This window comes from Stenella coeruleoalba (assembly GCF_951394435.1).
Source record: "Stenella coeruleoalba genome assembly, chromosome: 12".
Taxonomy (NCBI): domain Eukaryota; kingdom Metazoa; phylum Chordata; class Mammalia; order Artiodactyla; family Delphinidae; genus Stenella; species Stenella coeruleoalba.
The window spans coordinates 47,831,163-47,856,789 of record NC_137158.1 but is presented as its reverse complement, the minus strand read 5'-3'; the positions used below and the strand labels follow the sequence as shown (position 1 = coordinate 47,856,789).

At 38.7% G+C, this 25,627-nt stretch overlaps 1 protein-coding gene across 1 annotated transcript in view; it reads left to right on the top strand.

Annotated features, from left to right (window-relative positions):
• Positions 1-10,018: 10,018 nt before the first annotated feature.
• The window catches only part of ROS1 (ROS proto-oncogene 1, receptor tyrosine kinase), a 113,041-nt gene continuing 97,432 nt past the window's right edge, over positions 10,019-25,627 (top strand). The window contains exons 1-4 of the mRNA XM_079939494.1: positions 10,019-10,337; positions 19,903-19,947; positions 22,035-22,094; positions 24,168-24,194. Coding sequence (XP_079795620.1) covers positions 10,215-10,337; positions 19,903-19,947; positions 22,035-22,094; positions 24,168-24,194 — 255 coding nt within the window. The 5' untranslated portion in view covers positions 10,019-10,214. The remainder of the gene's footprint in view (positions 10,338-19,902; positions 19,948-22,034; positions 22,095-24,167; positions 24,195-25,627) is intronic.

The window sequence follows — 25,627 nt, the reverse complement described above, 5'->3', positions numbered from 1 at the left end:
AAGACATCATAGTTCTCTTTTACACTTGAAATAAATGGCTTGGGGTGGATCAGCTGCTGGGGAGTCCCTTCAAAATAACGCAGCCAGGGTTTTGAAGTGACTATTTCAGTGAAAATTCAAGGTAGGTAAAAAAGCAACTGAAAAAGTACAATAATGACTACAGTAGCTGATCTGCTTACAATATTGGAACACACAGCCATGTTGGCTGTAGATAGTGCACAATGTTCGGTAAGACTGTTTAATATCTGGAACAAACCTTACGAGTACATAACAGCCCTGTGCTCCTGAAGCTTAATTAGGACCCATCCTTCCCATGTGATTGGGATAAGCTACCGGAAAAAAAACTGAAGTTCTTATTTTGAATTTTTGATGTTAAATCTTTTCTTATTCGATACCGATATTCATCACCCATAAACATTTTTGTACCACCTGCAAGGTGCTGGGCTTCATCGTTATCTGTTATCATTTTATATTCTTTTTGTTTTTATTGTTATGTATCACTTTAGAAGCTCTTGAGTAAGAATCAGAGTATCAAGTTGAAAATGTCTTAAACAACACAAACATGATCTCATTTAAAGAAGTCTGGAAGTAGGTGGGCCCAGTGTTAATTCAGTTTTTCATTGATTTTTATATTAAAACATGTTATGGAGTAAAATGCTAAATTTGTATGAATTTTAAAACCGAAACTAGAGATACAAAGAAAATGTGAGCTCATGAGCAGCTCAAAGCTCAAAACTCAAACCCAATTCCAGAGATGGACATCATCCCCACTTAACTCATTAATTCTCCTTTGCTGTCAGGGTTCTCCCACGGAGAAGATTCAAAAGCACAGGGCACTGTGATCTTGTGAACATAGTGGTGTTCATGATTAGAACAGACCAGTGAAGTCTAGCTATTTCACACATGTCAAAGGGATTTAGCTGGATTAACTTTTCACAATTCTAGAGACCAGGGAACAGTCTGATTAGTCAAACTGGTTGACCTAATGACATGTTAAGTTCACGAGGACATTTTTAGTTCCCAATAAACCAAAGCTTCGTCTACTGTCCAAACCCTATTCAGTCTTAGTTCTTTGCCTTGGTAACTCCTTTGAAAATTAGGTAGTATATTTCATATATTCTGAGAGATATCTAGTATAATGTAAGTATTATATAAGGAATGTTACTATTACAAAAGATAATAATACACTTAAACTGTTGCCGTTCCCGCCAAGAACTTTATTCAAATCTAAAAACTGAGAAATGATTAGTTATTGCAACAGTCGGAATGCAATATCTTATAGTTCTCTCCTGTTATTATTATTATTATTATTTTAAATTTTGGGGCAGGAGTGGGGAGTGGGAACTACTCGAAACTTTAAATTGATAGTGCTAAATAAAATACATTTCCTCTTTAAAAGGAGCAGGACCATTCTAATTAGATATCGCAGTTCAGAGAGATGAAAAGAATGCTGATGACCCACTGAAAACATGACCTGGCTAAAGGCAGTTTAATGTCAAGGTTGATTTTAAGATTAAAATTAAGGTTATGGAGTTTAAGGTCAGATAAATATGGATTTCAGTCCCAATTCTGCTACTTCCTATCTGTGTGAACCTAAGAAACTTTGTTAACCTTCTCAGGCCTCAGTTTTCTCAACTGTAAAGTGGATATGCTAATAATTATTTTATTGAGTCTTAGACTGGAAGGAGATAATACACATAAATCATTTCTCAGTGTGCAGTACACAGACATTGCTCATTCAGGGTGAGTTAATCACAACAGCTATATCTGTATGTTGATACAAAACCCATGGTAGAAGAAAACCACCGGAACCATTCTGAATCATGTGTGTATTTCAAAACAGGGAAATTAAACTTGGACACATAAATATAAACATTCAAATAACATACCTTCAAAACTCCAATCCTTTTTTCTTAATGATTACCTTTTAAATGGGAACCCTGATTGAGACCCCCAAAGCAATTTTTTTTTTTTTTACCCCCAAAGCAATTTACCTCACTCTTGCCAGACAGATAATGGGCACTCACACCTTCTTGATGATACGGCAGCTTGACACTGATCTCCACTCTCCAGGGTGTTGGCTATTAATGTCTGGATGCCTGTGGTTTGAACCAACCTCCTTCTCCAAGCCCAGTCTTTGAAATAAAAAAGAGAATATATTATTTTAAATTACATTGTTAAATATATTTTTAGTGATACTAAATTACATTATTTAATATATTTAATAATATTTAATTATATTATAATCAATAATACATTATATTATTACTTATATTTAAAATATTTAATTAAAATTTAAAATATCCTTAAAATATTTAAAGGTAAAAATATATTAACAATATTTAAATAAATGTCAATTATTTTAAATACAAAATTATATTATTATAAACCCCCATCTTAGAGGGGCTTTGTAGCAATTTTGTGTCATAAAATTTCTTTCTAGTGAAGGATTCAATTGGAACCTTTGTCTGATGTATATGTTGCAATATTTGCAAATGCAGATCGGGTGATCTGATAAAGAAATAGAGAAACTTGCTAAGGCTGAAGTCATGGTTTCCTAGTTCTTCATCCTCTCGGAGTTTAAACAGTGTGTCTATCATCACAATAGCAATAAGAGCTATTGAAAGAAAGCACTTTGCTTTCAGCCGTGATCTTTACTTGTAGGTGGCCCAAGTGCTCTTGTTGAAAGTATGTGAAAGAAATTGAGAAATCTTTTTACTAAATACAAATAGCTAAAGAAAACAATGTTTGTGCAAATGTTTTTAATTTGTGAGCAGGTAACCTTGTTATATTAGCAAAGACTAGTTCACTGTTCCAATTAAAATCACAATTTTATATATCTTTAAATAATAAACAAAATTATATAGAGTTTACTCAATGCTATAATATCTAATATAGCAACCTGCAAACTTAGCCCTCTATCCCCGCAAATCTGTCCTTTTTCCTCTTTAGAATTTATTAGTGTATAATAACTTAGCACGCGTTTATTTTTTTGAATTTTATCTTATTTTTTTATTCAGCAGGTTCTTATTAGTTATCTATTTTTTACATATTAGTGTATCTATGTCAATCCCAATCTCCCAATTCATCCCACCACCACCACTCTGCCCCCTCTTTCCCCCCTTGGTGTCCATACATTTGCTTTCTACATCTGTGTCTCTATTTCTGCCTTGCAAACCGGTTCATCTGTACCATTTTTCTAGATTCCACATGTATGTGTTAATATACGATATTTGTTTTTCTCTTTCTGACTTACTTCACTCTGTATGACAATCTCTAGGTCCATCCACGTCTCTGCAAATGACCCAATTTCGTTCCTTTTTATGGCTGAGTAATATTCCATTGTATGTATGTACCACATCTTCTTTATCTATTAGCAGGTGTTTTACTTGTTTATGTCTGGTGTGTCTTCCTCTGGTCCCTACCCAAATGATGACTGGGATTTTTATCTGTTTGCTTCAGTGTGGTCTTCATAGTTCTTCGCATGGTCTTTGGCACATAGTTGGCAGTAAATAACTGTTGAAGATTAATTCAGCAAATCATTAGGACTAATTTAACCTCAACTGGAACAACGTGGATACCTAAGTGACAAAATTCTTAAACGTGAAAAAATTGACCAAGAATGTACCAGGCGGCAGGTACTAAAACTTTGTGATTGAATCTATTATTATTTCCGTTTACAGATGAGAAAATTGAGGCAGAAGAACTGAAGTAACTCCCAAGCTCATAAGTGGAGACAGGATTAGACACAGGCTGATATGGGAGTCCGTGTTCTAACTACTGTACTATTTCCAGGAGACAGAAAAGGTGAGGGCTCTGATGTCAGAGACATGTTGCAGGAGGGGGTGGATAAGAGAAATAAAGTGCTTTGAAATCTAATACCATGTCTACCACCTAATAAACGATCTCTCCATACACGTTAAGGGTGAAGAACTGTTTTCTGATGTACCAAAGCCTCTCTTTACCACTGCAACAATTTTTTTTTTAAATTTACTTTTGGCTGTGTTGGGTCTTCGTTGTTGCATGCGGGCTCTCTCTAGTTGTGGCGAGCGGGGGTACTCTTTGTCGCGGTGCGTGGGCTTCTCATTGCGGTGGCTTCTCTTGTTGCAGAGCACAGGGTCTAGGTGTGCGGGCTTCAGTAGTTGTGGCACACGTGGTACGTGAGCTCAGTAGTTGTGGCTCAGGGGCTCTAGAGCTCAGGCTCAGTAGTTGTGATGCATGGGCTTAGTTGCTCCGCAGCATGTGGGATCTTCCCGGACCAGGGCTTGAACCCATGTCCCCTGCATTGGCAGGCGGATTCTCAACAACTGTGCCACCAGGGAAGTCCACCACTGCACTAATCTTTGAAGCAAAGAAAAGTCTAGAAGATTCCCTGTTTTCTCTTTCCTAGGTGAACTTTGGTGTATTCTTGTCAAGACATTTTTAAGTCTGAAGTCCGTATTCAAAGCTAATTGGTTTTGTGCTCAGACTAAGTCATAAATGGTAAACAGTAATAAATGATGTAATTGAAAGAAGAGGTAAGGGGGCTGGGCACACCCATTAAAAGAATGATGCAGCCATTGAGGACACAACAAAAACGGGTTCGAATCTTCTAGGCCTAAGATGGCAGAAGATTCAACTTCCAGTAGACCTTCAGCCTCATTATATGCTCACTGTAATGCATTAGCACGCTAAATGACACACCCACAGGCAACATGACAGTTCCGAGGCTGACCATAAAAGGCCAAAATTTGGGTGGTCCAATAAAGATGTTAAAAAAAAAAAGTGGGTGGTGCTCCAATTCCTGGAAATCCCTGCCCCTTCTGCAAGATATTTAGTTAGAGTATTTCTCCCACTTGACAGCCTATGAAGTTACCCAGCCCATAAAAACTAACCACCCCTGCACCCTGGGGCTGCTCTCACCTCTGAGACAGACCGCATCCTATCTACGGAATGTGTATCTCTCTAAATAAACTTTGCTTTCACTTTACTATGGCTCACTCTTGACTTCTTTCCTGCGCAGAGCCAGGGACCCTCACTTGGTGGCCCATTCCAGCAACTTGCCAGAGACCTGGGACATGACCATCCTCCATGCCCCATTCTCCTGCAACATAATTAGTTATTAGTAAGGCTTCCTATTCTGCCCCCCCCTTTTATAAATTGGTTTCTCAATATCTGTAAAAATGCCAATATTGGAGTTTTCCCCACGTCACTCACGGCTTAATAATTACAATTATAATCACACATTTCTTAAAGTCCTTTATTACAAGATAAAAGTCCCCGGCTTGGTTCTCATGGGTCAGAGTCACTGCCTCCCTCACCTGCTCCCATTGCCCATTGAGGTTTTCTGCCTCAACAAGATGCATCTGTGCTTTCCTGTCCTCTGCCCACCGTCTGTCCTTCGGCAGTTGCTTTCTTGGCTCTGTGCATATATTTCAAGCCTGGAGTAGGGTTTGAAACAGCAGCAGTTCTGGCCCAAGATGGGGTGCTGGTGGTGTGTATGGCAGTCTGCGAGGTCACTGGTGGTGCCACGTGGTACTGTGGGGTTTCTGGGCCCCAGCTCCTCAGGGGTTGGAGAAGCTTCATTAAGAACAAAGGTTGGGGCCACTCTTGAGGGAGAGGAATGTGAAAACCCTGTTATAGATTCTGGGTCCTCTGATTTGGAGGCTGGGAGAAGAGGGCCTGATTTTGTATTTGAAAACCTCTCAACTTTATTACAAAAGCAGTTTTCACTTGACGGCTAACTTTAGGTAAAATGGTGAAGTGGTCATCCAGTATCTAGTTGCAATCTCTGGAAGTACCTTCCATGAAAACACAATGCCTTTTAGTCTCAATTAGATTGAAAAGGCTCAAAAAGTGCAAATACTTGGGAGAGTTGACAAATAAAAAGCAATGCTTTTGTCAGGAGATAAGAAGGCCCTGGGTGGCTGGAAGGAGTGCTCAGTGGAACACAGGTATTTGCCTTGGAGGCCACTGGCTCTAACTGGAGAAATTTCAGCCAGCAGCCCATTCATGGGAACCAGGTATCAAGAAACAGATTATTTGTGAAGATACAAATTCGGAGGTGCTACCAGAAGTTTATGGAACCCCAGATGATGGCAGAAACTCAATAAACGGAAGTGAATCACAAAGTTAAAGTGAGAAATCCAGCAAAACTGACTTGGTGCCTACTTCATCCATGAATGAGTGTGTCTTAAGTTCTGGCCAATGGTAGGATTGAGAGCCCAACCTGGGGGTACTGGTGAGTCAGTTCACCTGTGAGAAGCTGGGGGTCATGGGTGCAGGGGGTCAGGGGAGCAGACAGGGAAGATGCTGTGAAATGCACATGAAGAAACCTCTAAAGACTGTGATGAAAGTAACGCACTCTTATTGTAATGAATGTCTTGCAGACAAGAAACAGAAAGTTTTCTTCCTTTGCATCCATTTTCTTTTTCTCGTTTTATTTTACAAAGTTGAGACCAGTCTTGTTGCAGGAAGGCGGACCCCTTCCAGGGCCCGAGAGTGGGCTCTTGTCTAACACTCGGAAATGAATTGTCTGAGGAGACACGCATGTTGACAAAGCGAGAGGCTTCATTGGGAAGGGGAGCCCAGGTGAGGATCAGCAGGATAAGGGAACCCAGGAGAACTGCTCTGCCACGTGGCTCGCAGTCTCGGCTTTTATGGTAATTGCGTTAGTTTCTGGGTTTTCTCTGGCCAATCAGTCTGACTCAGGGTCCCTCATGGTGGCGTGCACATCGCTCAGCCAAGATGGAATCCAGCGAGGAGGATTCTGGGAGGTTGGTAGGACATATGGACTGGTATCTCCTCTCTCCTTTTGACCTTTCCCGAATTCTTCCGGTTGGTGGTGGCTTGTTAGTTCCACATTCCTTACCAGGACTTCCTATTGTAAGATAATTCATGCAAATGGTTACTATAGGGCCTGGCCAGACCGGTGGGACCGGTGGTTTTAGTCAGTGGTTCCCCTGACAACATGGCCCTTCTCAAGCCTAATAGTGTAAAAGGTCCTTCTTTGGGGCTCCTTTTGATGACTGTAAAATTTTATTTCCCTGGAGTTATGTGGTGCTGATAGAGTACAGCTGAGTTTGAGGATATACATTGTATATTTTCAATAAATATAATTTCAAAACTCTGATGTATTTGATCACATCAAATCTATTCTGTTGCTAACCATCTGTATAGCTTATTCTAACGAAGCAGGATTAGAATAAAGGAATGTTTCAACAATTTCTCCTTTCACAGTGCCACCTCACTGATTCAATCTATGAACAAGGCAATTGTTTCAGAATGTGATCTCTTAATTGCAAATTGATCCCATGGGAAAGTTGATTTCTTCTAAGGGATTTTTTAGGAGTTTAAGTCTTATTTGTTAGTATAACATTTTTAATGCATGCACTAAAATTTTGTTCAAAGACATTTTGGAGGAACTTGTTTGATGTGAACTCTTGCCATGTATTTAGAGTATCCTATTTTAACTTGAGATGAATTTGGAAGTTGTTAAGTCTTATACTTTTAAAGTTTCATGCAGAATATTTAAAAAATTATTATTTAAAAATTTATTTTTTGAAACTGTAATATGTACACATGGTACAAAACTCAGACATTACAAATAAATATTAACCCCTTGTCAGATACATGATTTGCAAATATTTTCTCATTCTGTAGGTTGCTTTTTCATTTTGTTGATGGGTTCCTTAGCTATGCAGAAACTTTTTAGTTTGATGTAGTTCGCCTTGTTTGTTTTTCCTTTTGTTGCCTTGTTTTTGGTGTCAAATCCTCCATTTATATTTGATTCAAATATCACTTCCAGTTTTATCACTTTTGTTTCTTTGCTGCATTTTTATCTTTGTTGGCCAATTCCCTTTTTTCAATTATCCATCTTTCTGAACATCATTTTGTAAAATGTCATGTGGATTTACCACTGGAAGACAAGGAGGCAACACAACAACATGCTTTGCTGTCTGTGTAAGAACCGAATAGCAGATGTGCAGTGAGTGGCCAATCACTGACAGACTTTGAAAGAAGTGACATAATTGGTATCTGATCTTAATGTGCATCTGTTATATACACCTGATTTGTGGACTGCAGAGATAGCAGAGAAGTTTGTATTTAATGCACAATAGTTACAGTTAACATATTGGGCTAACTGAAGTTTGAACTGTATTATTATTTAACTAAACTGTGGTAACTTAAATTTCTGCATTTCAGAACCATCCCAACAATGATTCCCTATACGGTGGCAGATTTTATTTTCCGAAGGTGGTGCAATGATCTCTTCCTCTTATATGTTCTTCTAGGACTTTGCTATTCCCACGTCAAAAGGTAGGGTCTAATTCCCCTCTTCTTGAATCTAGGCAGTTTTGTGCCTCTCTGGTAATCAGTAAAATGGAGCAAAAGTAGCTGCATGATTTCTAAAGCTGAATCATGGAAGTCAATACAGCTTAACACTGGCACACTTTTACCAAAGCTCTAAGCCACCATGTAAGCCATCCAATTGCCTGGAGACTATTATGTTGTGAAGGAGTCCAAATAAGTCTATTTGGAGAAATCACCTGGAGAAGATGTGTGAATTGGTTGATCCAGTATTATACTATTGAACTTTTAGGTTGTTTCAAGTCTTTTGCTAATATAATTAATTCTACAACAAATATCTTTGAACATACTCCATTTTTCACAAGTGCAAATCTATGTACCGGTTAGATTCCCCAAACCAGAATAAGCACAAGTCTTGATATTGTAAGGATACTTCTTTTTCACATCCCACCAAAGAGTTAGATCAAGTGAGAGTAAAGAATGTATTTAGGTTTTCAAGGAAGTACTTAGTGGTCCACTTTGTTACTGAAGTAAAAGTTACAAATATTATTTGTGCTAATAAGACAAAGGCACTTGTGGCACAGTGAAGAAGATAAATTTTGTTGGGATGAGAAAATCCCTTAGGCAAGATAGTTTATTCTGTGATTTAAAAATGCTTTTGTAGAAAGATGGCCATATCCTTTGACCAAGAAGTTGGATAGTTGCATATTCTTTAATCTATGTTCTTTAAAATGCAGAAAACGAACAAAGAGCAGGCAGACAGTGGGGAATTTTTTCAAGAGAACAGGTTTTAGGGGTCAGTTCTGGAGTCAGTACTGTTCTTGTTTATGTTGTTCACCGATTTGGTTAGCATTTACTAAAAGGTGTTCAGCTCAAAGCAAACCCTCATGCGGACGTTGCTCACAATAACTTCATGACATTAAGAAAAGCTTAAGTTACATTAGTATAATTTATTTAAGAAGACAAGGAAGTTGATTTGGTACTTCAGGTTGTCATAAGAAAGAACACCAACACGAAAATATCTAGCCTTAAAGAGTTAACCCTCAGCAATCTAAAAAGTACCTATCCAGAATGACTCACTTCTGTACATTGCAAATTTCAAATTCTTTGTTTCAGGCATAAACTTTATCTTGATGCTGGGTTGATTGAAATTCGTACAATATTTCCTTTTCAGGACAGCTACACCGGGACATATCTTAGGTTTCTGTGGTGGCTGGTTTCAGTTCTGTCTCAATAGACCTGATAAGGCTGTGTTTTAGTTAATATGTAGTGAAGTTCTGAGAGCGCTCTAACAAACTTCCTTGTCTTTAGCTAACCCTCAGAGTACTTGTCTATTAATTGCAGCTTTGTTTGCTTTTGCATTTTGAAATATGTATTTGGTTTCAAAGCGTTCTGTTTCCTCTCTCTGCTGCATCATTTGATTTGGGCTCTTTGATTTTTTTGAGAATTCATTATTAGAATAGTATTACTGTTTGCTAAAGCATAGACGGTCAAAACCCAATTTCCTGCGTAGCTGAACAAACCTCAAAGAAGTGAAGTGGTGGAGGATCCACCGAGTCTGATCCCGTCTCAGACTGCACGTTGTCACATGCTTTTGCTGAAATGCAATTTGCGTTCTCTACTGTGTTTACTTTCCATGTGAAGTGCTCTCCTAAGACCTAACCTTTACGCAGTGGGTGACTTTCTTTATGGGAGTAAAAGGAAGCTACGTTATGAAATAGCTGTTATGGGAATGATACAAGCTATCTAGGATGCAAAGGTCTAAACACTATTTTAAAAGGCAAAGATATTCCAACACATCAAAACAAACCCAAAAAATCCACCGGCCACTCTTTCAACTGAAGTGATGAAACCCAAAGAATTCAGATAGCTAAATGGAGAAAATGAGAAGAAAGTTCATCTAAGAATCCGCCATTGGTGAAGTGATGAAGAACATTTACTGGCTTGTTCTGAAACTTGTCAATTTTGTGACTCTTGGCTGCATATGGACTTCTGTGTTACAGTGTACAATTTTAAACAGCTGCCTAAAGTCATGTGTAACTAACCTGGTAAGTTTTCCTGGTCTAATATTTGTCTTTGTAGAAATTAGAACATGTAGAATTCAGCTTGTTACAAATGCTTGAATTATTTTATCTTTATGAGAAGTTTTCTCATGAGAAGTTGGTAGCAAGGCAAGAAAGATTCTTTTTCCAAAATAAGTTAGGAACATTAGTCATTACAGAAGGTAGGGCAGAGCTACTTTATTTCTTTAAGTTATCTGTTCATAGATCTTTTTTTTTTTTGCAGGGGGTGTATGGGTTTCGGGTAAAGGAGGCTTAAATAAAATCAATTTTGCACACCTTAAAAAATATCAGTTAAACTCATTTATTACAAAATCAGTTATATTTGTCTTGAAGCATGCAATAGGTTCGGCCACAGGGCAATGCCTTCTAATTGCAGGCAGCAGTACTATTTATATTGTGGATGGATGACTGTATCGGGAAGTGGATGATGAGGGAAGCAGATGTAGGTGAACATTTAATCTTACTATTAGTTATTATATATTTATATATTATTTTATGTATTATATATTTATATATAATAATAATTATTAAAAGTCAGAATTGTTGGTAAATTCCTTTCTATCTGTGCATTTGTAATTCTTTTGGTGAGTTTTGCTGGACATTTATGATTTCCTTCTCATTTCTGGGTGTCATTCCTCCTATATATAGTGTTTCATGTCTTTTCAGTTATTTTGACTTAGTTGTGCTTAAAACAGTCACTGAATCAACTTTAAAAACCAAATACATTCTAGCCAGGGAAAGATGCACTCTTCTTATCTAAAGACAAAGGAAATAGCATGATAGCTTACATGTGACAATACTTATAGTCATACTTTTAAAAATAATAAAAGTACTAAATACAATATTCACTATTATGCTAAGGTATTAGAGATAGAAGTCTATGGTAGAATAAAAAAGAAACATTTGTGTTACACTCTTGGTTTAATTTAAACTATAGTTTAAAACACTACTTAGGCTTACTATGGTTAGTAGCACTTTTTTTTAAAAGTTTGGTATTTCATATAAATCTTTGCTGAAGGCTTCACTGCTACGAATGTACAATTGTGTGCTTTAGGTTTTTACAGTTGTAATCTAAATTTAAACATGGAAAAATGGGACTATTAAATGTTTTCTTTATTAAAAAATTTTATCTGATTATAACAGTACATATTCATTGTAAAATATTTATAAGATAGAGAAGAGTTAGAGAAGAATAAAAGAAAAAATCCTATAATTCCACCGCTATTAACCTATGATTGTATTTTCTTTCAGTGTTTTCCCTCAAATATGTATATAATTTTTCACACAGTTGTGTACCCAGCTTTTTCACTGAGCATTACATGGTGGGTTTTCCCCTATACCCTGAAGTTTTGATGGAAACAGGATTCTTAATATATTTAGAATACTCCATCGTATGAATGTAATTTGTTTATTAATTTCCCTACTATCAAAACTGATGTTGGTTGTTTCTATTATTCTATTTGTTTTATTTTTTAGCTAAGCTTAGTTCTGTCTTATTTTGTGTGTGGGCACCTTGATTTCAGGGCTTGGCAGGAGGAGTAGACAGTCTGTCCTTTGCCGAGTTGCCTTCCGCTCACCACCTACAGAGAAAGGCACAGCTGATGCGGCGGTGGCAGAAGACCCAGTCTGCCAATCTGACAGTAATCATGTCCTCCATCTGGGCCTCCCACATGGGGCTGGGGGGACAAAAGCTCGGTGCAAGAACAGTGAACGGAGCCATGGGTCAGAGGAAAGATATGGAAAAGTGCTTGAGTTTGTTTCACTGTTTGACTTTTTTTTCTGTGCTATCCTTTTTAGCCTGGATTTTTGCTATGAAGGTCATCTTCGATTTCACTGGGTGGTCCTTTTTTTTTTTAAAAAATTAAATTTTTTTTGCTTTATCATGCTGGGTATACAACATATTTCCTATAACTGCTAATTCATGTATTTCAACATTTCTGGAAAATTATTAGTCATCATTTCTCAACAGGTTGTCTCTACTATATCCTTTTCTTGCCTTCTGAGACTCTAATTGGATGTATATTATATTATTCTCACTGGGTGGTTCTTGATATTGAGGCATCTTTGTCTTTTAAAAAGAAACAAAAGAGTCTTGTAAAAAGGAATGTTAGAATTGCTGTCCCAAAATGCACAAATCAGTGCTCTATGCTTCAGCATGGGTTTTACATTAATGGAGGAATCTATATGTATTAGTTGAGTGTATTAACTGACCTGATATTTTAAAATTACATATGCCATGTGCTGCAGAGAACAAAAAATAATGTTCTTCAGAACACTAGTATTGTGAGATCCTTTATAAAAAAGAAAAGAGATTCATGGTCAAATAATGTATGGAAATGCTTTTTGCCATACTCTCTTTTTGTAGATCCATAGGACACAACCACATATTAATGGCTCTGTTTAATCAGAATTTTCTGATCTTCTTTGGCAACGAAACTCTTTTGAGTAACAAATCCGAACAGCTGAGGAACTAGTGTTCAGAAGTGCTCTTTTACAAGTATCAACTCAATTCAAAAACAGACTATTAGAAACTATAGGATTCAGAAGGTTGTCCTGTTTAAAAAAATGTACTAACATCAATACCTTTCTTGTATATCAATATGTAACTGTGTAACAAGATCATGGAACAAAACCATAATCCAAAAATTCCATAAAATATCCAGAAATTAGCACAATTTGTACTGGTATAGGAATAGACAAGCCAGTAAAAGAGAATACACTCCAGAAACAATACCATGTACATAAGGGAGTGTGGAATATGATAAAGATGATCCTTCAAACCAAAGTGGGGCCAGCCATTTAGAATGAAAAATAACTCCTTCCTTCAGCAGGCGAAAGAATAAGTAAACTGCGGCAATCCAGGAAATGGAATATTATTCTAAGCTAAAAAGAAACGAGCTATCAAGCCATGAAAGACATGGGGGAAACTTAAATGCACATTACTAAGTGAAAGAAGCCAATCTGAAAAGGCTGCATACTGTATGATTCCAACTGTATGACATTCCGGAAAAGGCAAAACTATGGAGATACTGGAAAGATCAGGGGTTGAGAGGGATGGCGTTGGGCTAGGGGGAGATGAACAGGCAGAACACAGAGGACTGTTAGAGCAGTGAAAATACTCTGTATGGTATTGATATCATAATGAGGGATATATCTCATTATACTTTTGTCCAAACACCAAGAGTGAAGGTAAGGTGAAATGTGGACTTCGGGTGATTATGGTTATGCAAATGTAGGTTCGCCCTTACTAAAAAATGTACTGTTCTGGTGAGTGGTGTTGATAATGGGGGAAGCTATGCATGTGTGGGGAAAGGGAGTTTATGGGAAATCTCTGTACCTGAATAATCTCAATTCTGCTGTACACCTAAAGCTGCTTTAAAAAAAAAGTAAAAAGTTCAGTACTTCTTTCTTTAAAAAAAAAGTTTAAAAGAAGGATTAAAAAAAAATCCAACTCCTACATCACTACCAGATTCAAATAAATTCCAGGAGGCATTTAAAAAAAGATATGATTTAAATACAAACAGACAAATAGCAAAACCAAAACAAAACAAGACCTCATCCTATAAAAATATTAGAATCAATTAGGGATGAATATTTCTACAATCTTGGAGTGGGAATGCCTTAAGAAGCCAGCTTCAAAAATCCAGGATCACTAAAAGAAATAATTAATAAATTCAACTACTTAGAAACTAACTATATGACAATAAACGGAAGACAATAAAAATAAAGCCAAAGAATGGGAAAAAGCTTTACGTATGATAAACACAATTTTACCAACTCATATATATATATATATATATATATATATATAGGAGTATTTAAATTAAGTTTAGAACATGAAGACTTACTTTAGAAAAGAAGAACTATGAATGGTGAAAAAACATGTGAAAAATGTTCAACCTCACAGCAACCATAGAGTTGCACAGAAAAAATGAATTATCAATTTTCTTCTATCAGATTGGCAGAGATAAAACATTTTACAGTTGGCCAAGTTTGTATAAGACGGGACTTTCATGGGCTATTGGTTACGATGAAGTTGATAGATTTCTAGAAAACAGTGGGTTAATAAATGTCAAAATTAAAAGAGAAAATATACTTTTAACACTGAACATCAAGAAATTTATCTGAAGAGATTATTGCATAACTAACGATATGTCTGCAAAAGGCTGTTTATAGCAAATTTGCACATATTAATATTAGATTTCTAAGCACCTGGCACTGTACTATAATAATGAATATATGATTTAATTGAATCCTCACAGAACTTTATGTTTATTAATATTATCCTACTTATGTTTCAGATGAGAATACTAAGTTTAAACAGCATAGGTAACTTTCAAAATATCACATCAGGAGCAAATATCATATGTGGGATTAAAATACAGATCATTCTGCTCTGTTTTATTATTAGGGTAGGAAGTAAAGAATGAAATTAGTTCCGGCTGAGGCGGGCAAGATAGAAAAGCTTGTGCCAAGGAGTAGGTGTTGGGTTGAGTTTTTAAGATCCGGGACTGGGATTGTGTCTTTCAAGCAGGTAATTGGAGCAGGTGGAACTAAGTTAAACGACAAGGATCCTAAGTCCAACGTGAGGAATTTGGTGCAGACTACAGGTGGCATCCATGCTTTGGTTGAGAGCACAGGCTCTGGAGGCTCCGTGCCGTATTCAAATCCTAACTCTTGGACAATTTACAAAACTTCCCTGGGTATCAGCTGCACAATGGAATTAGCAATAGTACCTGTTGAATAGGGTTGTTGGCACGTTAGATAAGACGGTGTAAAACACCAAGAAGAGTGGCTGGGACGTGGGAATCACTCACTAATGTTAGCTGTGATAATGAGGAGGAAGGGGATGGAAAGGGAGTGGAGGTCAGGAAAGAGGGCTGACAAATCTGCTTCATTAGAACCCCCTAGACCCAACTCAGGAAGCTACCTTGCCCAAGCCCATTTATGGGCACGCCATTCAGCCTGTTAAATTTAATTTTGAGAGCTGCCAACAGAAGGACTTAATACTGTTACAGTGTGACTTTATGGTCATCAAGAAACATCTGTTGCTTTATTGTTTAAAAACTACCCAGCATCCACCCTTTTGCTTTTATGAGCTAACCCTGATTTTTTTGAAGGGGTAGAAAAAATTCAATTGCAAATTCACCATCTTACACTTGGTTGTGTATGGTTGTGTTTCAGTCACACAAAGGGGAATCAAAGGCTTCATTTTGAACAAAATTATGAAAACAAAGAACTGTGAAGTATGTGGTTGCACAATTAATCTAAAAGATACAGTTCTTACTCTCTATGTATTTGTTATCTAAAAACAACAAAAAATATTAAGCCTTCTTCTCCTTTCCCTACAAATACAAGTGGTAGGGAATAGAGATTAGAGGAATCTTTATTTACACATCAAATGAGAGGAAAAACGTCAACATTTGTCCTTTGGTTCCTGTGTCTGATTACTTCTCAAGTAAACCCCCATGACGCTAGGTCACCGGATGATGTTTCCAAGAGGCACGACTTCTGGATCATTCCTGAGTAGTAGGCCATGTTGAATTCATGGATTTATTCCTTCAGCTTATAGTTATTGAACACTCATTATCCCTCTGGCACCGTTCTAGATGCTGGAGAGAGTGGAGAGCAAAATGGATGGTGCTTACGTGGAAGGGGGAGACAGGGCTCCACGAACTCAGTAATGGCCGCCTTTCCTCTTCCCTCTGATAAGCACAGACTGTTTGGAAGGCCACAACAGATGCTTAAGCCACCTCCCAAGCCCCTATAGATTTTCGATTGTCTCTTGGAACGTATCTTGCTTGTAGTGCTGGGTCAGCCCAGGACAGATGGCGTGCTTCTTGCTGAATTAATCACCTCTCCAATTCAATGGTTCGAATTCAGCAACTTTTAAGGGGAGGTTCTGGTCAGTACCAATTAGAGTTACTAAAAATATTCACTTACTTTTCCTCTGCCTATAATTCTAAGTCAATGAGTGAGGCAGGTTGACAATTAGATCATATCCATGTAAGGCTATTCGGGTGCATATCTGACTATCATAGACTCAGCTTTGCCATCCTTTCTAAGTCCTTCTGCTCATGAAGGTCTCCACTCAAAAATGACCAGGGAGAGGATGGACAATTTATAGACTTTTCCCACCTTAGTTTCCATGTATTTTCCTCCAGCACAAAAAAGTTCTTAAAATTTCTGAAAATAAATTGAGAAATAAACAGAGTAATCTGTTGTTTTACTATATGCAAAGTTCTGAATTTGTATTTTTCCTCTGTTCTTTTTTTTTTTTTTTTTTTTTTGCGGTACGCGGGCCTCTCACTGTTGTGGCCTCTCCCGCTGCGGAGCACAGGCTCCGGACGTGCAGGCCCAGCGGCCACGGCTCACGGGCCCAGCCGCTCCTCAGCATGTGGGATCTTCCCAGACCGGGGCACGAACCCGTGTCCCCTGCATCGGCAGGCGGACTCTCAACCACTGCGCCACCAGGGAAGCCCTCCTCTGTTCTTAATAAGGCTGCTTTAAAAAAAGAAAGATGCCATGTGCCATGAGGCAGGGCTAGAAGGCCTGATCCCCATTTTGACACATGCTAGCTGCTTGCACACATGTGTACATACACACTGCCTCTGTGTAAAGCCTAGAATATGTCTTCAAATTGAGCTTTTAAAAATTAACATCAATCTCATATCTATCTATGAGAGAAATGAGACTTTAGTTTTGGTCTGTTTTAAGAAAAAAAAAAAAAACACCCTGACTTCAATGAACTATTGGCAAAAAAAGATGATGCCATGACTGTGTGAATGAAGAGGACGGTCTTCAACTGAAATGCTGTTAAACATGCACCACGCTTGACCTTTTGGGCATTTGTGAACAATCTAGAAATTTCTGGGTTGTGACTGTACATTTAACTTGGTGATTCATGAGAAAGCCAGAGGGGAATCTAGTAACTCTTGATGACAATGGGCGGTTTTCTGTTTCGTTTTACAGTAGCAGGCTCTAGTAGTCACCTACAAGTTGTTTCATTTGTGAGATCCAAGAGTAGAGCAGGAAGATGGATACGGATACTCAAAAGCTTAATACTAAACAATACTTATGGTCCTTATGTTTATGGGAAGCTCAAAAGGATGGAAAGAAAATCTTTAAAATTTTTTGGGACGATTAGCATCCAGGTTATAGGGGTATGAGTAGAGAAGTCTTAAAGAGCAGCACGGTTTTAGACTCTATGCTTTAAGTTTTCATGGCAGACTGATTGAAAAGGTAGCACTGCTCTTTATTTAACTATGGATATTTGACATTTTAAAGGACCTGGTGACAGAAGATTATTTTTTTTGTAAAAATTGCCACATTATATGTGAACACTTTGCTAAGTGGATTATCGTGAAATTTGCCGAATCTCTGAAAAAGCAACAGTTCAAAATGAGGTTTCGAGAATAATTCCGACCAGGATGTCTTTTGTTGGTGTGGCTGCTTTGATTAAAACCTTCTGTGAGGCAATGGCCCTTGCGTGATAGGCCCAGATGCAAACTAAGGTGACAACAGTATGTTGACCTACTAAACAAAAAGCACAACAGCTCTGTAACCATGAACAGATACGGTTACTTCCCTGCTTAATGAAAATTGCACACCCAACCCCCTAACACCCCGCCCCCGCCCCAAAGGAAAAAACAACCTGTTTCAGCAGTGGCTTCTTTTAGGCATATGTAAATCCCTTCATGGAAAGTTACGAAACCCGCGTTAATCCCACCTGTGAATGATTGTAGTATTTAACCCAGAGGTTAGTTCCTATAACGCTCATTTCACGAAAAGCCCCCCGCCCCCATTTTTACTGGTTAGTTTGTATAAAGCAAGCTCCAGACTGTAAGCCTGAAAAACCACAGTTTTCCCAAACAGGAAGGATTTCCAGCGAAACAGTGTGAAGGCGACAGGGTTAACAGTCTTTAAGTCATTATTCAGACAAACTGAAAGTCTCTAAGTATGATGGTATAGGCCACCATAACCTTGGAGTCCTTTGAATGAGTTTTTGCACATGACACATATAATTGTATACGTGATTAGCATAGTCATCAATCTGTTTCGGGTATGCATATCCTATATTTATGTTTTAAAGCCCCCAGTACCACCTTTGTCTCTGCATGAGACAATTTAAGTGAGTTGCTGGTATCAGGACATTGTGGCATTCTCCGGGTCACATGGTTGGCAACTTACTCAAGAAAATTTGAACACAATGTTTTTCTCATTACCCTTATTTTTTTTTAAACCGTAGTTTTATACAAAACGATTTCATCTGTCTTCTGGTGGTACAGTATTTACAACAGAATGGTTATATGTTAAATGGTTGACTTTTCAACCAACTCAAACAACTGGTTAGCATAAATCTTTTAATAGTAATGCCATTCCATTAACTCCTTTGTTACCAGAACTTCTGAAAATCCCTTTGCTAAAGAGTTGGAGAGTGCCTGGCTATATAAACCCCAAATACTGCATAGCCATGAGAATTAAGACATACTGTTCATATTAGTACATGAGACTTTATAAGGAACAAAATCAAGTTGTTTCTGGGCTTCAGGTTATTAATCTCATGATCAAATAGTCTGTTTAGCTAATGACTTCATTTTCCCATTTCTGAATTTCATATCCAAGCTCACTAATGATTTCTATATTGGAAGCAATTTCTTGGATGGAGGAAAATAGTTTTTCCCATTATCCAAAAAAATCCAAAATAATAAATACGGAAACACAAGAAAGAGATACACCTTGAAAAATCTTGCCTAGGGAAATACCCACATTTTTACCTTGTGTGTAATGAATGCAAATGTATACAGAGTTAGGTTGGAATATGAATATTTTTTGTATAGTCTGTTATATAATGTTAATTAAATGCAGTCAATGGTTGTTTCAGTCTCTTAAAATAAGAAAGAAAAATGCAAACATAATTCATCTCTAATCCAGCAGTCCTTGATTAATTGACTAATTCACAGGCTTATGTAATACTATGTAGAACCTCTCCATTGTTCTTAACTACTCCTTTTGGCTACACCCCCACTCCCACCTTTATCATTTTTGCAGAGTCCTTAAGCATTACATCTTAGACAGGCATACTTCGTTTTACTGTACTCTGCATATATTGCAGTTTTTTGCAAATTGAAGATTTGTGGCAACCTTGTGTTGTCTGATGATGGTTAGCATTTTTTAGGAATAAAGTATTTTAAATTAAGGTATGCACATTATTTTTTTTAAACACAGTGCCATTGCACACTTAATAGACTACTGTAGTGCAAACATAACTTTTATATGCACTGGGAAACCAAAAAACTTGTGTGATTCCATTTGTTTCGGTGGTCTGGAACTGAACTTGCGGTATCTCCAAGGTATGCCTGTTAATTTGCACTGGCATTTGTCTGGTTTCATGACTGATTTAACAACTTTAAAACAGTTGGCTCCTTACTTTACAGTTAGAAAACATTGAGGAGGCAACACTACTCCAGGAAGCTTTCAAAAAAAGGTGTCGTAGTTATACTGAACACAAGATTGATAGGGGTGTTCACTCCTTCCTTCTTCATTTCAGGGCAGACAGCTTGATGTCAGCACACCATACAATCTGAGTGCACCGGTGAGTAATCGCTCCCACCTCCTGGGACTTTATACTGTTTGCATTGATAAAAAAGGGACAATGGTCAGGTTTGATTACCATAGAATAATTCCTAAGTAAAAGCTCGTTTATTTGTGCCTGATGAAGGAAGCTGGATGGAAAACAGCGAGAAGTCTGAATCACAGAGAAGTCAAACATGAGTTCAGGAACAGTGTGTTGACGTGGAAAGAGCACAGGACTAAGCCATGACCATGATTTTGATTCTACATTGCTATGTGGCTTTGGGCAAATTCCTTAAAATTTCTGAGATGTAGTTAATACTAAAGTATGTGTATTCTGAGAGGGTTGGATTAGATAGTCTCCACTGGTTCTTCTAATAATTACATTTATGGTTTTATCACTATTCTGCACCTGTATCCATTTACTCAACAAGCGTTTAGGGACTCCAAGTGTAAGACTAAACCAGACACTGTGCTGGGTAGTAGAGACTTAAGAATGAGTAAAATAGGGTCTCTGTCTTAAAGGACTCTCAACCCTGTAGGAGAGACAGACATGGATAAAACCACGGCCAGACAGCCATGCGAGAGTTAGATCAGTGGTGTGTGGCAGGAGCAAAGAGAATACACAAGAGGAAAAGCACTTGCTTGCCTGCATGGCTAAAACTAGAAAGATGGACTAGAGGGGAGAGTACACCGGTCAGAGGGAGCCCTTTGTGCCAAGACACAACGGTTTCAGAGAGCTTGACTGGTGCAGGAGAAGAGGAGGATTTCAGCTTGCTTGGAGGACAGGGCGTGTGTGCAGAGATGGCAGGTAGAAGAGGTTGGCAAGCTAGGCAGGCCCACGTGGTGGAGAGCTGTGAGTACCATGTTGATAATTTGGTTTCAGTGACACACAAGGTTTTAGGTAAGAGAAGGATATGATTAGGTTTTGTTTTAAAAAGATCACTCCAAGTGTGGAAACAAGAGAGGTCCCTCATGAGGCTGTTGGCAAGCGGCGGCAGGCACAGAAAAGCAAGGGCAGTGAGTGAGTGATGACCCCAGATAGAGTCCAGGTAACGAAGGAGTGAGTCAGTAGGACTTGATGATGGACTGTCCATGGGGCAAGGGGATGGCAGAAAGAGAAGCCACCCTGGTTCCTGGCTCGGGCAGCTCAGAAGATTGAAGCATATTAATGGGAAACACGGGAGAGAGAGCAAATTAGAGGGTAGAAAGTGAGGAATCTGATGTTTCATTTGCTGAATTTGAGGTATTGTAGGGACTTAAATGGAGATATCTAATGAGCAATTGGAAATCTGTGTCTGGAGCTCCGGAAGGAGTCTCAGCTGAGGTTCACACATGGGGGTTATTGACACCTCGGAAGGTTGAAGCTGAGGTGGGGGATGAGTTCACTTGGAGAACTTGAAGAGTCAGAAGAGAAAAAGTTGAGCATAGGACACAAACACAGAAGGAGTAAGGAGAGGAAAAAAGAGATGGCAAAGTAGAAGGAACTGAGAAAAAGGTGGGACCTAGGTGTCATCATGGCCTGTGGACGGAAAGGTCAACACAGTCACAGGCACAGACAAGCCAGGTAAGAGAAGGAGGAACTGGCTGAATCTGTTCAGTAGGAGGCCAGGGCAGCTCTGCAAGCAGGTTTTCAGAGCAGCTAAGGGGTGCAAGCCAGCTAGTGGGCAGCTGACTTCCCAAACTGTCCACCTACTTAGGCTGTGATGGGCTGCCTTCTGTTTGAGTCCCCAGCTTTGCTTTTTGCTTGTTGTGTGAGGACACCCCACTGACCTCTATAATATGCTTGATGCCATGCTGTCCTGGACTTAACCTGCTGCCAAGCACCCAATGGACAGTGCGTTCACTGAAAGTCTGGTGCTCTCTGGGATCCAGGCCTGCCCGCCTCAGGCTGGACTCCACTCAGCAGCCCTGAGCCACACCAAGCCCTGTCTGCCTGTAAATATGACAGCTCTGCTTAGAATTCCAAAGGTCCTGATCCTTGTGAGGCCACAGATTCCTTGGTAGATTTTCTATTTCAGAAAGACTTCATGTCACTATTTGCACTTTCAGGTGACAAGAAAAAATCACCCTTCTTCAGTCATCATTGTCTCGTATTGTCTCTTGTAGTGCATCCAAGGATGTCATTTTTGGACCTCTGCAGATCAGGAAAACTGTACTTTAAAGTGTGTAAGTATTAATTATGTTTCTGTTTTGATACTACTGTTTCCCTTAAGAGAAACGTTCTCCAAGAGGATTCCCATTTCAGCTTCCATTGGCTTTTGATTAGTTTGCTTGACTCTAAAGCAAAAGTATGAGTAATACATAGTAATAGAAAAAATGAGATCAACATTATTAATGCAACTGGAGATGGAGGGAAGTTAATGCAAACCATGGAACCCGGAGATGACCAGTTGCTCCAAATTATAAAGGCCTTTCAGTAGAATGTTAGGTATTTGTTCAATTTCCTAGCCCTGCACTTCTCAAATTTTAATATGCAAATATCAGGGATCTTGCTAAAAATGCAGACTCTGATTCAGTAGGTTTTGGGCAGGACCTGAAATTTTGCACTTGTAACAAGCTCCCAGGTGATGCAATGCTTGTTGTTTCCAGACCACACTTTGGATAACAGGGTCCTAGGTCATGTTCAGTTTCTCTTCGGGGAACATGGTAGCAATCTCATCCAGAGGGCACAAACACCTGGGTTTACTCCACTTTGTATAGGAAATACATCCCCAGTACTTTATTTTTCATTTATCCTGGCTTTGCCAATTAGTGTGTGACTTTGTTAAGGTACTTCACCCTTGGTACTTTGCTTTCCTTATGGATAAATGAGGATAATAGTCGAATCTCCCTGCTAGGGATAGTGCCTGTTACACTATAATTACTCCAATCTCATGGCTAAGAATTCTGTAATTTAAAAATGGGTCGTGGACTTGCCTGGTGGTGCAGTGGTTAAGCATCTGCCTGCCAATGCAGGGGACATGGGTTCGAGCCCTGGTCCAGGAAGATACCACATACCGTGAAGCTACTAAGCCCGTGTGCCAAAACTACTGAGCCTGCGCTCTAGAGCCCGCAAGCCACAACTACTGAGCCCACATACCACAACTACTGAAGCCTGTGTGCCTAGAACCTGTGCTGCGCAATAAGAGAAGCCACTGCAATGAGAAGCCCGCACACCACAACAAAGAGCAGCCCTCGCTCGCCGCAACTAGAGAAAAGCCCACACACAGCAATGAAGACCCAATGCAGCCAAAAATAAATAAATAAATAAATAAATATATTAAAAAAAAGAAAAAATGGGTCGCTTTGTTCAGGTTGTTCAAGTCAGAGATTAAATCAGTTAGGATCATGATAACTTTAGGTAATATCATTTTCTATTAATGACTCAAATTATAGCATTGAGATTTAAATCCGTCATTAACATCTCCTTATGTACAGTCCTTATAGCTTTTCTTATATAGTGTGTCTTCACAGATCTCCGCATGGGAGCCACTTAATGCCTACTCTCATGCTTGTGACTGTGTGCTTCATAGAATGGAATTTACCAAAAGATGGAGCAGATGCTGTCTGCACTTGGGAATTATTACACACTCTAAAAACACTTTTCCTTCTCCTTGGTAGCACTTTGTCCAAATGTCAATTTAAATCATTATTTGTCTAGTTATGTGTTTAGTATCTTTTGCCGACATGTAAGCCCATCAAGGCAGGATCCTCTCTGTCTTGTTCACACTGTGTCCCTTGCGCTGAACACAGTGAGGGGCTCGTAGCAGGTGCTCAGATCGCACTTGCTGAGTGAGTGAATGGGAAGTACCATTTGTTGCCAGTAACAGTCCAGGAAGCAGAGTGGACGCTGAAGCAGCCTGTCTGGGCAGAGGAACCCGCCGGCCTTTCCTAGCCAGAGCTGTTGGTGGTTTTCATTTCAGGTTCTGTCTCCCCGGGCACCTGCCAACACCCCTTCATTCTCTAACCTGGTCCATGACAGATTACCTCTTAACTGACTGGGATTTTTTAGTAGACATCATGCAACCCTGTTTCTCCAACGATGCAAACAGCATAATTTTTATAGCTGTTTGTACAGCAGCCTTCCTGGATGGAAGGCCCATCTGTGGGCTCCCTTGCTTCTGATATATTTTTATTGATTATTTTGTCAGTGGTGGAGCAAGAAATTAATTTGGAAGAAATGCCTAGCTAAGTGTCATTAAAATTATTTACAACTTTAGAGCTTGTCAATAATTTTACTTTCCTTTTCTTTCTATGCAGAATGATACCTATGCTGCTGTTTGTGAGGTGAGTGTCAGTCGCTTACAGAAAACATGTCATTAAACCCTATGTCTTTCTCTCTTGTCCTTAAGAAGCTGTTAAAATAAGAATGAAGAAAAGTGAGTCATTCTTAATGCACAGAAATGTTCTTCCTGGGAGTGCTCTACTCTGGCTATAAAAATGACTGTATAATTCCATTTTGACATAAGTATTTGCTGTGCTTTATGTATCTATGTGCATATACATAAAATGCATATATGAATGTACATAGATGTGTGTACGCACACACACATTCACGTATATACATGTCTATTGCTCTAATCTGGTTTGAAAGGTTCTGATTCTCGAAGCCTGGGTGAGAGAGGGCGGCAGGAAGAGAGGAAAAGGCACTTGGAGGACTACCCTCATCTCTGCTGATTTCATTTCTTCCCCATAAAGCCTATGCGCTGTCATTAATACAGTGCATTAGAAGAGATCCCTTTACACAGGGAGATCAGCTCAGTGCTTTGTGACAAAGGGATAGGGAGGGTGGGAGGGAGACGCAAGAGGGAAGAGATATGGGAACATATGTATATGTATAGCTGATTCACTTTGTTATAAAGCAGAAACTAACACACCATTGTAAAGCAATTACACTCCAATAAAGATGTTAAAAAAAAAAAGGAGAGATCCCTTTAGTTACAATTTTCTTCCTTATTCAGTGAACTCTTTCAACAACAATTTGAAACACAGCTTTTTAAATTTTTAATTTTAACTAATTAATTTACTTCTTGCTATGACAATAAGGGACCTTGTGCAGACTCTGGTGCCCAGGTCTCTTCTTATCAACGCCTCCCCGCCATCCCTGCCCCCAGTCTCCCTCACCCTAGGAGCTCCCTCTCCTGCTCTTGACTTTCTTCTTCCTTCAGAAAGACCTTGGGATTTTGATCTTTTCCTACTCAATCTCCTTCAACTAAACTTTCCTGTCCTGGATTCAATACCCTTCAGAATTCATTTTAGTTTATTTGACAATAAGTATTTATGATGAAACGGCATTATTTCTCACTTTAACATCTATGCTGTATTCTATTTAAAATGTCCTTGAAACCAGAGAACAGAACTATCCTATCTTGCCTGAGGAAGAAACAAAGATTGTCATTCATTAGTAAAATAGAAAAATTTCCTTTGAGTGGAAAATAAAGTAAAAACAAAAAAGTAAATTGGAATATCTTCTCAATAGTCTGCGGCAACCCTGTTCCTGAGTGATTTTTCCTTGGGAGTGGATGGTGATTGAGTTGGGTAAGAAGAGATAAAACAGAGAAGAAAATTTGCTCCGTATGTAAATAGATAATGAATGTTCTTTCCTGATTGAGATTAAAAAAAAAAAAAGACTGCCTGAGAACTCTCTTATGTGACCACAATAAAAGCAGCCAAAAAAACAGTCCCTGGAGGATTGTGTTTAGAAGCCAGAGAGAGTTAAA